General features: G+C 40.9%; 1 protein-coding gene and 1 long non-coding RNA gene across 4 annotated transcripts in view; both read right to left on the reverse strand.

Annotated features, from left to right (window-relative positions):
• The window catches only part of LOC127654050 (uncharacterized), a 165,180-nt gene that overhangs the window by 129,937 nt on the left and 20,829 nt on the right, over window positions 1-14,414 (reverse strand). The gene's annotated exons all lie outside the window — the stretch shown is intronic.
• On the reverse strand, window positions 5,285-10,003 carry spega (striated muscle enriched protein kinase a). 3 transcript variants are annotated; one of them, XM_052140999.1, is made up of 6 exons: window positions 9,921-10,003; window positions 9,297-9,684; window positions 8,635-8,677; window positions 8,240-8,269; window positions 7,713-7,817; window positions 5,285-7,467 (listed from the first exon to the last, which is right to left on the reverse strand). In XM_052140999.1, the coding sequence occupies exons 2-6, from the start codon at window positions 9,327-9,329 to the stop codon at window positions 7,154-7,156; spliced, it is 525 nt and encodes a 174-aa protein (XP_051996959.1). In that variant the 5' UTR covers window positions 9,330-9,684; window positions 9,921-10,003; the 3' UTR covers window positions 5,285-7,153. The 3 variants fall into 3 exon arrangements, 2 of the variants coding, with proteins under 2 accessions (XP_051996959.1, XP_051996958.1); XR_007971890.1 differs by lacking the exon at window positions 9,921-10,003 and having other exon boundaries at window positions 8,240-8,274; window positions 9,297-9,839; XM_052140998.1 differs by lacking the exon at window positions 9,921-10,003 and having other exon boundaries at window positions 9,297-9,839.

The following is a 14,414-nucleotide window of genomic DNA, read 5'->3' on the forward strand; positions in this document are numbered from 1 at the left end:
GGAACTCATTGAAATCTGCTGCTCAGCCTCGCTCACCACCAACCAATGCTGTAATACCGCCAGACAGTGACTTTTCCGCTGGGTGTCCCTAGCTGCCTTCGCCCTCTGGCTCCCCCGTAGTCTCCTGGCCACCTACTGGCACTTCAGTGGTTTCCGGCCTGTCCTGATCCCCCCCGTTCTCCGGCCTCTTTTCTCCTGACCACCCGTGGTCTCCTGCTCTTTGTCTGCCCCAGTCCTCTCAAGTGCTTGTACTATGGCATCAGGTGACGCCCATTAAAAGGGGGACTCAGTAATTTGAGACCTTGTTTAGCAGCCAGTAGAGGTCCCTAAGAGAGTGGACTTTTATTTAAAATGGTTTTGTGCATCTTGTTTTGTTTCCTTTATTGATCAGTCCCAGATGTGTCCTGTTAATTCATCTTGTTATCCCTGTTAGTCCTTGAGTATATAATGCCCTCTTGTTCTCTGTGTCTTGGTCAGTTCTTTTCTTTTTAAAGCTGTGTTGATTGTCTGTTCCAGCTGTGTTTCTTGTTTTCTTTGTGTTTTGTTTTCGATAAAAGCTGCGCTTAGATCCTGCTGTCCTCACTTCTAATGACTTTCATAGTTAAAGAAAGTTAGCTTAGAAAGCAAGAATCTAACTGAATGACATGCTAGCTAACAGTAACTGGCAAAACACAAAACTCCAACCAACCACACTTCTGCCAGGCAACCGGAAATTCTTCCTATTGTAATTTCTGGAAATGAAGAAATTCCAAATATATTGTAGATTGTAATGATACATCTTTCTAACATAAATTATCATACCGATAACCATGCAGCAAACTGGTTATCGGTAGTTTTATTAAAAATAATAAAACTACATTTTGATGTTTATTTAATTTTGAAATTGGAATCACATGATGTATGAAAGAACTCCCAAGCTCCAGATGTCTGCTGGGGGTCTTACAAGATATCATTTTCGAGCTTTGGGAATGCAGGAAAAGAAACACTGAAGGGATTGTTAGACCAAGGGGGAGGGAGAGAGGAGCGTTGCTGCTCTGAGTTCAGCTCTGATTCCGATCAATTTAAAAAACTGCACTAAACAGAATTAAATATTCTGATGTCAAAATATATGCATCCCTACATCATTAAAAACAACTGTTTTAAACTACAAATTTAGTGTATTGCATGATTTTAAATAATTTTTTAAAATGTGGAATCGGACCAACAGTTCCACTGTTCTACTTTCCATCTCAGATGAGAGTGAGCCCAGAGATGTCAGCAGCGCTTCTGGACAGTGATGATGTATGGCTTCTCCTTTACATAGTAAAGTCTTAACTTGCATCTGTGGATGCAGCGGCGAGTGGTGTTGACTAACAAAGGTTTACTAAAGTTGAGAGCGAGTCCAGAGAAGTCGGCAGCGCTTCTGGACAGTGATGATTTATTGCTTCTCCTTTACATAGTAATGTCTGAACTTTAAAAAAAACGGCAAATGGTTTTGACTAACAAAGATTTACTAACCCTAAACCCATGTTCATGACATCCATTACAGATGAATGATGTTTTTTAAGACAGGGACGTCTGAGGAATCAGAGATCACGAGTATTCAGAAGTGGTTTTGTCTTGCCCTTTACGCACAGAGATTTGACCAGATTCCATTAATCTTTTAACTATATTGTGCATATTTGTCTTTGGGGAACATTGTTCTCAAAGTGCTGGATTATTTGCTGAAGCATCTGTTGGCAAATTGACAAGTCTCAAAGAGGCTACTTATATATTATGACACGATTGCCTAACATCTGTTTCACATTGCCTTGTTATTGTATCTCATGAAATTGTTATTAGTCTTAAATTGCTTTTTTAGAGCATGTTGCAATCATCTGATTTGAAATTAGTGTATATAAAAAAAAGAAAACATCTCAAGGTAAAACATCATATAATGTGTAGTTGTAGAGTTTTCAATTTAACAAAAGGTGAATATAATTTACAAATCACTACTTTCTTTTTTATATATACTGTCCCATCTTTTTGGGAATTGGGGTTGTGCAATAAAAACATACTGTAAGTTTCAGAACTGAACACTTCCTCCTTAATAGTAAAAAGAGCATTTATTTAAACCAGACTCCTTTGGAATTAGTGGAACTTGTGAAATGACAAGGACCAAATATATCTGCATATGACTTGCTCTTCAGCAAGACATTAATACCTTTTTTCATCATTGGCACCCTTGACCCCGCCCACTGGTGCTCAGACAGTCACACAGATAAAGAGGAGAGAGATAAGCCTGTCATGGGAGATTCATCTACACTGGACACCTTTATGTGCTGGATTTATCTGGATTTAAATGTTTTTCTAAATAAACATGCAGTGGCTGAAATACTTTGATCATTATCACGCATTTTAGACACAATTTAAACTATATTTAAAAAAAATGCACTTTAAAGATTTTACAGTTTCCTTTTCTGTTAAAGTATTATTTTCTGTAAAGAAACAATGTGTGCTGTGAAAAGTGCTATACCAAAAAAAAAATTACATGACTTGCAATGGAACTGTTATTGAATGAGCAATATGCAGCGGAAAGTACCACTCTAAGGTAAAAATGTCTGTGCATCGAAACTTAACTTGTTTTCTTTCTCTCTCTGTCTTTCTTTTTCCATTTTATTTATTTATTTATTATGGATGGGGATTGGAAAAAAATTGCCTTAGACACCGCAGTGGCCAGGAAAGGGAGAGAATCTTATGGGTGCAGGACTGAATCACTGAGTCAAATAGTTGGTTTTTGCAAAAGAATCATGCATGTTTTTATAAATCTGAAAGATGTTGTGCACTAGCAGATTTACTATGCCAAGTTTTATACTTGAGGCATCAGGTCACTCACTATGTCTTCAAGCTTTGCACTAAGCCGAGTGAGTGGATGGTCATGTGTCTGTGGGAGAGCATGAAATTGAACTCATCACAGTGGTGCTGAAAACCTTGGAGGATTACGCCATTATGGAGTCTTCACCACTGTGCGAAGCCTTGATGGTGTTATGCCTGGAGGAGGAACAGCATTTCCAAGTCCTGCTCCAGGCACAAGCACAGGACCGACAGGTGTTCCGGACCCTGATCGCCAGCCAGGGCGCAGGCGCTGCGATCTCCCTGGAGCCCACCCATGACCTTCATTAAAATGGGGCCAAATACTGAGCCGGAAGCCTTCCTTGACCTGTTAGAGAAGATAGCAGAGGTACAAGAGAGCAACGGGTTGGCCTTAGCCCTGAGCAGAGTCAACAACACTCCAGATCCCTGAGCTTTGGGAGGCACGGCCGCACATTTGCCTTTGCTAAACAGCTCCAGGATGCCTGCTGGAGATGGTTGCTGGCTGAGGGAACAAGCTTATTGTGGACATAGTCGATCTGGTGGTACTGGAACAGTTTGTCTCCCAATTTACCAGAGAAATGTCTGAGTGGATCCAGTGCCACCACCCGGCATCACTGGCAGAGGACTTCATGGTGGCATTTCCATGAGGTAGCGAAGCAGTGTTTTTTCTTCTCCTTCTTCTCTCTCTTCACTCTCTCCACCCCCTGTGTCTCATTCCCCCCCTGCCCCACCCCCCTATCCCTCCCAGTCCCACCAAGTTCTGGCTCCCCTGAAGTGGGGAGGAGCCCTGCCCAAACCCCTTCCCCAGTTTAGGGGACCCCTCTCCTTGTCTGTCCCTCCTACTCCCCCTGTCTCCCTCCACCATCCTCCCCAGGTTGGAGAGACTGTCCCCATGAGTGTGGAAGTAAGCCTGGGCCAGTCTGTCATAGCTGTGGGGAAGCCAGGCACTGCCAGGATCGATGTCCGGTGATGGGGAACACAGGTGGGGACACTGAACTGGATCCCTGACGCTCCGCAGGCTGCCCCCGATCGAGGAGGGGAGTATTGGATACTGGTAAGAGTAAAGGGGGATTCACATTGAGCTTTGGTGGATTCATGTTGTTCCCAAACCTCTAACCACCAATGCTTGGTGCAAGGCGGGACATTGGATAAGAATAAATGGGTGAAGGTGAGGTGTGTGCATGGTGACATTCCCAAGAATCCGGTGGTTACCATTGAGACACGATTCAGGGGAAAAATGCATAGAGTCGATTACACCAATTCGCGTCTCTTCCATTCGGTTTGTTCAGGGCCCTGGCCATGTTTCAGCACCTCATGGACAAGATCCTCAGACTGCAGACCCAATTTCCCAGAGGAATGTCTGAGTGGGTCCAGTGCCACCACCCAGCATCACTGGAAGAGGCCGTCCAGCTGGCAGAGGACTTCATGGTGGCATTTCCATGAGGTAGCGAAGCAGTGTTTTTTTCTTCTCCCTCTTCTCTCTCTTCACTCTCTCCACCCCCTTGGGTGGGTGGATGTTAGGTCTCTGGGGTTCCACTTGGGTCACAGACAGGTGCATCTAATCTGCATTTCGTGGGGGTCCACTTTTACATGCTCCTGACTTCTCTCTCCCCTTTATTTTACAGACGGATGCATCTGACAGGGGGCTGGGGGCAGTGAGGTGGTGGGAGGGGAGGACCGGCCGGTGCTGTTTATAAGTCGCAAGCTCTCCTTCAGGGAGACAAAGTACAGTACCATCAAGAAGGAGTGTCTAGTGATTAACTGTTCTTACCCTCCATTACTAAGTGTGCATTCACCCTCTGTTCCAATCACGCTCCTCTACAATGGCTCCACCGCATGAAGGATACTAACGTGCTGATCTGAGAGGGAGAGCGGTAAGGCTCGCCACCTGGGTTGTGATTACTCTAACACCTGCCTCTCATTATAGTACTGGTGGAGGGAGACCTGATAAGGCACGCCAGAGTGTAATCATGGGAGAGAAACAGCAGAGAGAGGCCGAGTGTACAGTATTGGTGTGTTTTCTACAGAGTGTTCAAGATCTAATGAGTTTTTACGAAGCTATTTATGTTTATGTTGAAAACGAATTACTGCCTGAGTGAAACGGCAACAAAAATGACCTACGCTGTACACAAAATAGCAAGAGAATAAAAGACTCACGCTGACAGTTCGCTGCCTCCTGACTCCTCCATTGCCCACGAACTTGAACTTATCACAGTTGTGTTCTTTCCATTTTCTATTTGTGAAACAAAACAAAAATATACTCTTCAGTCAATTTCTGTATATGCACATACCTTGAAGTCTTGGCTACAAAAAAAGTTTATTGATCATTTCCACCAATACAGTCAAGAAAAAAAGATACAGTTCATTGAACAAATATTGACCTGTTTTTACCAACATGCCCCGACACCTTTGTCCTGAAAACATAGTTCAAGCATTCTGGTCAAATCTACCTTAATTATAAAGCTGACACTTCAATCTCCAGTGTGGTATTATTGTGTTCACTTGTTTAACCAACAGTTATAGCAAATAATAATGATAATATTGGAATTTTAGTTAGGATAAAATTATTTACAAAAAATATTTAACTTAAGAAGATATTGATCGAGGTGTTTAAAAATGAAATATCAATAGAATGCCAATCTACTTTCTAAAATGAAGAAAGTTTGAATGTTGAAATCTAAAGATGTTTTTAATGAACCAAATTAAAAGCCATTTAAATAATAGCTTAGTTGTTAGAGGGGTCTGAGATGCCTTGCCTTGGGGGACAGGGTTTCCCTTGAAGACGCAAATCTGATTCGGCAGCTGCCACAGTATTTAGGAAGTTCAAACAAAGGGTCCTCTGAATCCTCCGCTGAAGACATCTAGGAATCATCTGATGAATCCTCTAGGAAGACCAAGTGACCTTAAGGTAACATACACCGATCAGCAACAACATTAAAACCACCTGCTTAATATTGTGTAGGTCCCCCTCGTGGGCCAAATCAGTGTCAACCCGCAACCCGAAACACTTGTTGATGAGAGAGGTCAACAGAGAATGGCCAGACTGGTTTGAACTGATAGAAAGTCTATGGTAACTCAGATAACCACTCTGTACAACCGTGTTGAGAAGAATATCATCTCTGAATGCTGTTCTGAGATGCAGGTTTGCGCTGTTTTGGCAGCATGAGGGGATCTACACAATATTAGGCAGGTGCTTTTCATGTTTGGCTGCTCGGTGTACCAAGAATGAATTAAATTCTCACCATGTCTTTTCATCTGTCTCTGGTTACAAATAACTGTTCTGATATACATTTAAACATGATGTTGGCAACTCATTGAACGAATCCAGTCTGTTTTTCCCAGTACAATAGCTGTGGCAGCAGAGCAGTAAAATCATCCAAAGAGGATGCTGTCTGCTTGAAGCAAGACCTCTTGAGTGCCACTTCACTCTTGGAGTTGTATTTGGGATTCCCTGCCTTACTCTCTCCATCCTCAGAATTTCGCGATGATGTTTGATTGAAACCCCATGAGCGTCTTGATGAATACACCTTTGGCATGTCAAGGCTGTGCTGTTCTTTAAAACTCTCACTTTTTCAGAGATTATGGTACTTGCGTCTGACAGTTTTGGAGTGTGGAGGGAGGATGCATCTTGGGAGCCTCCACTTTGGATAACGTAGAAGATTTGGTTTTGACAGGGAGCTCAGCTCGATTCGTGAATGTTTTGGTGCCATTGTGAGTTGTTGTTGAATCTGTTGTTGGATCACTTGGGGTGACTGTGTTCTGAGCATTTTGAAATGGCCGGGTTTGGACAACTGGGGAAGCTTCCCTTGTAGTAAAGTCCAATTTACCACAGAAATGAGGGTGATTGTGGGCAAAGTTGCATTATGACAAAATGGTTGCATATCCTGCGGTTAGCGCGTTATTTTTATTAAGAGACAAAACGAAACCAAAATAAATTGAAGTAATTCACTGAAATCTGCATACAAATTATAAAGAAATAAATACATTAATATATAAATTGAGTAATTTAATTGAATAAATAAAATGAACACAAAAGGGATGTCATGATAGAAAGGCATGCAAAAAGGTTTGTGAAGGAAAAGGCACATTTTGTATTCATTACTATTTCAAATCAAAACGCAATTGCAGTGAATTCAAAGAAAGAGGGAATCAACGAAAACGTTAAAAATGACATGAAAGGCCAAAATAATTGAACACATTTTATGGAAAGGATTCAACAGATATCGCTTTAGACTTATGGTGTACTACACTGAATACAAATTTTTTATTTGCCCCTTTAATTCAAGTTATTTTGTCCTTTACATTTCCAGTGTGCCAGCATTTAATCTTGAGCACTGTAAATGGAAAACGTCCTTCTTCGATAGAGGCTGAAAACACTACCGTAGTAGTCACTGGTTAAGGACATACTCTCCTCTGACCCCACTGCGGGGTAGTACACACTTATTTGTGAAGCCCGAACGAGAGCCTCAACCCCCAGGTGTCTGACTGGAGGGCTTTCAACACACGCAGCATTTGTTTGCAGGCCAGGTGGCAAGGGATCCTGAAAAGCAGGAGCTCTGGAACCCACAACTCGCAATTCCCTCTCCACCACTAGACCGTCACATGGGATATGGGAAACCACCGTCCTTCCACTGCCTGAAAATATAAAATATGATGGTATTTTACTAGGATAATGTCCAGGATTTGAACAGTTAAAGAGGTTTATTCTGAGCTTTGTGGGAACAAGTTTTAGATTTAGGATTCTGAACAGGAATATCCATCAGTAGAAACATTTAACAAATGTTTTCATCTGGGAAACCACCATGTTATGGTATATTCCCAGAAGTGGAATTTCATTAATGCTATACATTTTGTTAAGGGTAAAATCAGTATGTCATTACTTGTGAGTTGAATGTCGACTGCTTGCCCATGAGGAGGTGTGGACTGTTCCTTCATCTCCATAGACACCCGAGGCTCTCCACTTTCATCCTCTGTGTGATCTGAGTCTACAGGGAGACATGTTGAAATGTATTGAAACGCATTGGTAATACTGGACATGCACAACATTGAAAACTAATTGTATTAACTTCAACAATGTACAAGTTGAAAGCTATGCATTTATGCTGTATACACAATTTCTGAATATATATAATATACAAGTCACAACAAGTGATTTCATACTGTAATTATTGTTATTATTTTTATAATTATGTATGTATTTATTTATTTTAGCATTTTTGTCTTAAAATAGCATGCCGTTTAGGTAAGGCATAGAGTCGATTCCCATAATGAATAATGGTAATAATAATAATAAATTTATTTTGGTAAAATACATACATTGTATTTTTGAATACAATGTATACATTGTAAGTTGAATAACACAAATTGTGCTGAAGGTTTCAGTCAAATCAGTAAAACTTCCATTTACCATTGCTTTGCTTCCTGCACAAGCGAAAAACTTCACTTCCATAACGGCAGCAAGCAGAGGAGGACAAGAGAAGACTGTTACTATAGAAACCAATGTCTGCAGACATACACTCATGTGTGGGAGCACATACCACACACACACACACACACACACACACACACACACACACACACACACACACAAATGTCCTCTTTATACAGCCTTTAAATCTGCATTACACTAAAAACCTTTTGAATATCCAATGTGTGACATAAACATTAAAAAGCTATATTCAGAAATGTATTGTTTTAGCAGCTGCTTTTTAACCATTCTGTACAGTTATGTACACAATTAAATTAGCAGTCATGTTTTCTACAAATGGGTTCATGATTTTCTTTATCTTAAGAAAAACACACCATGAGTGAAACTCCCAAATGTCCTGCTAGAGTGTCCAGCTCTCTGGAAAGATAAAAAAATAAAAGTTAGCACAAAAGAATGAGCATTTATTTTGTGGTGTGCTATATAGTCCAGATCTCTCTGATCCTGTGCTGTTCATTTGCTGCCTTTCATGGGGTCATTAAAATTGGCATATAATGAGTTTTCATTTAACATTCGGGCATACTGTACATCGCCTAAATAGTTGGTTTATATACCTACATGATGCCATGTTTCTTTCTTCTCTGTCAATTCTCATGTCTCATCTTTCCAAATGCACTCCCACAATGCTCACAAGGCAACTGGGGAATGTAATTGTTCCTGAAGGCATCGTCTTTTATTGTCTCCACAGTGCCAGAGCAATTGTTTGTTTCTAATTATATATCTCTTAATAATGTTAATTCATAAACCAGAAGTTATTATTTTACTGGGAATTTTGACAGAAAAAAAATCTTGAAACAGCAACACATCCTCAGTGCGCTTCAGACATCAGGTCTTCAAAGTCGCTCTGTTGGCTCTCCATTGTACAACCGATGGAGTGACTGGATCCCAAAAGCATCAAAAGCTTATAAAGTTAAAGATCTCTGTAGCATTTATAGTTTCCTAAATGTATGACAATGCATATGATGCGTATAGGACTCACCTGGAATCTTTTCTTTGACCAAATTTTCTTCATGGTCTCAGTTGAACTTGAAACAACACAGCCACCTGCCTGTTCTTCTGCAGAGAACACCACAGTGTATTTCTAACATGACTCCCAGTTATAATTGACTCTGTTGTGTTGTTTCCAGAGCTTTTAACTCAAGAATAATGGACCAAAATCAACATTGATGAAAAAGCAGTAGAAATACTACAAACATCCATTTAAGATCTTCATGTCACTTTGGATAAAAAAAGAAAAAGAAAGAAAATCCTCATGTATACAATAAAATCCAAGCAGTTTTGGAGCACCTCCCCTCAGAAAGACCAACAGAAAACCGAAATCCAAGTGAGATTCCAAGGCACAGCAGGAGGTGGCGGTCAAATCGGTCCTAGTCAGAACAAAAGGTATGAAAACAGCAGCACTTGCAGACACCCACTTGCATTCTGTCAATCCCCTCCAGACAAAAATAAATAAATAAAAGAAACAATGGAGTGGCTGAGGTCAAGACAGAGATTGAAGGGAGAAACAAAGATAAGTGACAGCCTTGGCCGAGCTTACTGCAATAAAACAAAAACAGAATTGTCTGCTGCCTTAGCTCTCTCTCTCTCTCTCTCTCTCTCTCACCTCTGTTCCTTTGTCTGTGGTGCTGGTGTGAAGAGAAGGACTATTGCTCTCAGCGAAAAGCATCAATTTTATATTCATTCAGGCTGTGGTGACGTCACACTGCTCCCAGGTTGATGCTGCTGCTGATGGCGAAGCAGGAAAGCTGACACAGTGCATTAACATTCCCCTGCTCTTGCTACGGTGACCATAACTCAACTCATTTTATCACCCACAACATACAAAATATTGAATTGCTTGCTTTTCCTCTGTAGACATAACATTATGGGTACTTCATAGAGAATGAAAGGCAAGCATATCTGTAATTGGTAGATCTCCATCAATGATCATAAATGAATAATGTCTTATTATTATTATTATTTATTTGTTTATTTTTTGCACACAAAATAGCACACTTCAGGCATTTTCACACCAAATGCAAATTTCTGTTGCAATTTATTTCCACAATTGATCCTCAGATGTTTTATAAAAATGAATTACGGTGAGTGTGTACTTTTTTCCCCTCGCCCCATGATGAAATTCCCTGACTAATAAAATATGAGCATTGGAGCTGCTGCAATTACCAAAACCAGCTCAAATGGCGCTAAATCACAGAAAACATGTCGGTATGTAACCTCGGTTCCCGGAGACGAAGGGAACGAGACATTGCGTCACTACGCTGACACTCTGGGGAGTGTCCTTCTACACAACCTAGTTGAAACCCTTCTACAATAACGGCAATTCTAAGATTAGCCGTTGTGTTTAAGCTCCGCCCTTTTAGGCACGAAGCTGTCCAGTATAAAAGTTGGCGCGTAAACACCATTCCTCTGAATTTTATGACTGAGGGACAAAGAGAGTATCGCATGCACCTTTAAAAAACCCTAAGCCTGTAGGCCATCTTATGCAATGTCTCTTTCCCTTCATCTCAGGGAACCGAGGTTACATACGTAACCGAGACATTCACTTGACAATGCGTCACTAAGCTGACTCTATAGGGAACAGAGTCCCATCACGCCACACTACACGACATGACCCTACCAGAGAGGAAAACCTGATGCTGCAGTCCCGCGGAACAGCGACCGACATGAGTATGCCACAAGTGAATGACCCTCATGGTGAGCCAGGAGGGGAACACTCAGAATGGATATATGAACTATAGTCATATAGTATTAATTAGCCCCTTAACGAACTCAGTCAGGAAGCAAGTTTTATTTATAATGAAAGTGCTTCTGACTTTTGGTCTGCAAAATGATGGGCAGCCCTTACTTAAAAAGAGGGGCAAAAGTTTATATTTGGCCAACAAAATAGCAAGCACTCTTGACAGAGAGGACTTGCGATGAGAGAGACGTTACATCTAGGTTGTAAAACATTGTGAATGTGTTTTGAGAAGACCATCCTGCTGCAAAACATGTCTTGTAAGGACACACCGTACATCCATGCCCACGAAGAGGCCATGCCTCTAGTTGAGTGTGCTTTAACACCAATTGGGCAATTTACCCCCTGTGACTCATAAGACAAGGCAATCAACTATTCAGTGAAAAAGTCTCTTCTTGATGACGGACATTCCTTTTGTGCATCCTCCATAGCACACAAAGAGCTGGTCAGACAGTCTGAACTGGCAGGTGTGCTCAATGTATGTGTGAAGCACTCGCACAGGGCATAACAAATGCAATGACTGTTCCTCATCTGATTTAAATGGAGGAGGGAAAAAGGCTTGAAGGTGAACCACCTGCACTCTGAAGGGTGTGGATAAAACCTTAGGCACAAAGCCTTTTCTGGGTTTGGCAGTGGCTTTTGAAAGACCCGGACCAAACTCCAGACATGAAATGTCAACTGACAATTGCTTGCAAATAACCCACCACTTTTACTGAGGCCAAAGCCAGCAGGAATGCAATCTTTTGTTATTAATCATTTTAATTTATTTCATTCATAAGACAAAACAAATACAACATAAAATACGGAATACATTTTATACATTAAACCCCTCCCCCAAACATACCCCCACCCCAACAATTATCCAACAATCACCAATAATTAGAACCCTCCAAAAAAGCCAAATATCCATCCCACTTCCTGTCAAACAAATCTCATTTTCCCAGCCTTCTATAAATCACCTCCTCAAATGCCACCACCCTCCCCATCTGGCTCAAGTAAGAGCAGGGGAGTCATTACATTGATAAGTAAACATCAACAATTCAAATGTCTCAAACAGAGTAAAGATAAATTAGGAAGAGTCATTATTGTTTTAGCATAAATTAAGGGGCAAAGGTTGATTTTGGCTAATATTTATGCACATAACGCTGATGATCGGAGCTTTTTTATAGATCTTAAAGTGATGTTGCAAGCTACTGGCACCCCTCATGATATAATATTAGGAGGAGACTTTAATATCTATTGACGGATTCAGTTCTTGATCATAGTGAAGCAAAAGTATGTAAACCCCCTTGAGCAACACTGATGCTTCTCAGGATGTGTACAAATCTTGGTCTTGCAGATGGAGTCTTTGGAACACGTCTGGTAAGGACTATATGGTTTTTTCATCAGTCCATAACATTTATTCTAGAAAAGATAATTTTTTATATTGAAGTCCCTCATTTCATCTGTTGTTGATTCCTCAGTGGGAAACATCTCAGTCTCAGATCACGCGCTGATGAGTTTAGAGGTGTTGCCAAATACAGAGAAAAGGAAATCATATAGTCGGTGCTTTAATGTCTCACTTTTGCAAAATCCAGATTTCCAACAAATGTTAAAGGCTGAAATCAATGTTTATATGGAGATCAACTGGAGCTCAGTATCCTCTGTGGGCGTGGCTTGGGAGGCACTTAAGGCGGTTCTTAGGGGTCGGATCATGGAGTATGCCTCATTCACCAAAAAATCCAAAGCACGAGAACTCGTGGAGATGGAAGGGAATATTAAACGTGCAGAGGGGTGGGCTTCACTACATTTGTCTATGATTGGTAAGGTTAATGTTATAAAAATTAATTGTAGTCTAAAATTCAACTACCTACTACAGTCTATCCCCATAGAAGTTCCTATCTTTTATTTTTGAAATATTTAATAGTAGAGCTAAATCCTTTATCTGGAATGGTGAACGTCCTCAGATGCATTCTGGGTTAGGTGGGTTAGATCTCCCCAAGATTTAGTTTTACTATTATATTTTTGGTCTCAGATATTTGGCGCATTGGTTGCTTCCACATGAGAGAGATCCTCTCTGGCTCTTTATTGAACTGGAGGTCCTTGCCCTTATTTTGCCATTGCAAAGTCTTTCTACCGACCTGCCCGGAGAAGTAAAGACACATCCCATTATCTTGCACATGCATTTAGTGTGGACAAAAGTTACCTGCGTGTTCAATTCGGACATTTACCTGAACGTTGCTGCAATATTTGGTTAAACCCTAAATTGTGCATTAACAAGTCCCCTTTCTGCTGGACTGAATGGAATGGGAAGGGTGTTACTACGCTGGGTAACCTGTATGAAAATGGAGTGTTGAGATCCTTTGAAAATATTATACAGTGGTTTGGGATTCACAGATCTCAATACAGCTGCACCATTTACTTTGTACCACATTTGGGTGTAATACGCTGCCCCCTAAAGCGGCAGACACTCCTTAGATGGCACTTGCTGCTTTTGGAAAGGGTCACAAGGCTTCAGCGTACTATTCCTGGCTAATTCAGAATCTAGGGGATGGGGTTTGAATATATCTTAAGAAATTATGAGAGAGAGACTTGAATTTAGTACTGGAGGATGAAGAATGGGTTAGTATTTTTTAAATGTCGTCTATGTCTAGGGATGCAAGGGTGCGCCTCATTCAATTTAAGATACTGCATCCTTTTTATTGGACACCCTCTAGATTGTATTCGCTCTGTGCACAGGGTGACGCGACGAATGTTCGAAATCTGTGTGGTGGGCGGGGGGACGGTTTAGTTTACTACCAGTATTTCCGATGTAGATGTTGTTGAAGAGTGAGTGGCAAGTTATCAGTGAGTACCGTATGTAAATTGTTAACAGTAAATAAGAAACGTCTTACATATCAGTATCAAATTGGCAACTCTAAATTACATTGTAGTGTTCCTCGATGTGCCGTTTCATCGAGGTATAATTCTGAAGTTTTCATCGTTTTCCGCATCAGCCTGAGGTACGAGCTCAGTGGCTAGTCAAGATAAGACGCGAGAACTTCACTCCTACCGATAACACCCGGGTCTGCAGTCGACATTTTAAGCTAGAAGATTTCATCATAACAACTACAGGACGCCGAAAACTTGTTCAAGGAGCTGTGCCATGTCTTTTTGAGTGGAACAATTTTTGTTTACCAGCGCCAAGGACTGTATTTTTCTCTCTGAGCTTCCATATACTGCTTATATATTTTGTAATTTACTATGCTGTTTGTTTTTTTGTATCTTGTGATATACCTTTCAGAAAATTGTCTGAAATATTGACAATGTTTACATGTCATTTATTGTCTTTTACACTGCCAGGAGGAACACAAATACATGAGTTAATTCAGACATTTATTATAC

The sequence above is a fragment of the Xyrauchen texanus genome, chromosome 13 (assembly GCF_025860055.1).
Source record: "Xyrauchen texanus isolate HMW12.3.18 chromosome 13, RBS_HiC_50CHRs, whole genome shotgun sequence".
Taxonomy (NCBI): domain Eukaryota; kingdom Metazoa; phylum Chordata; class Actinopteri; order Cypriniformes; family Catostomidae; genus Xyrauchen; species Xyrauchen texanus.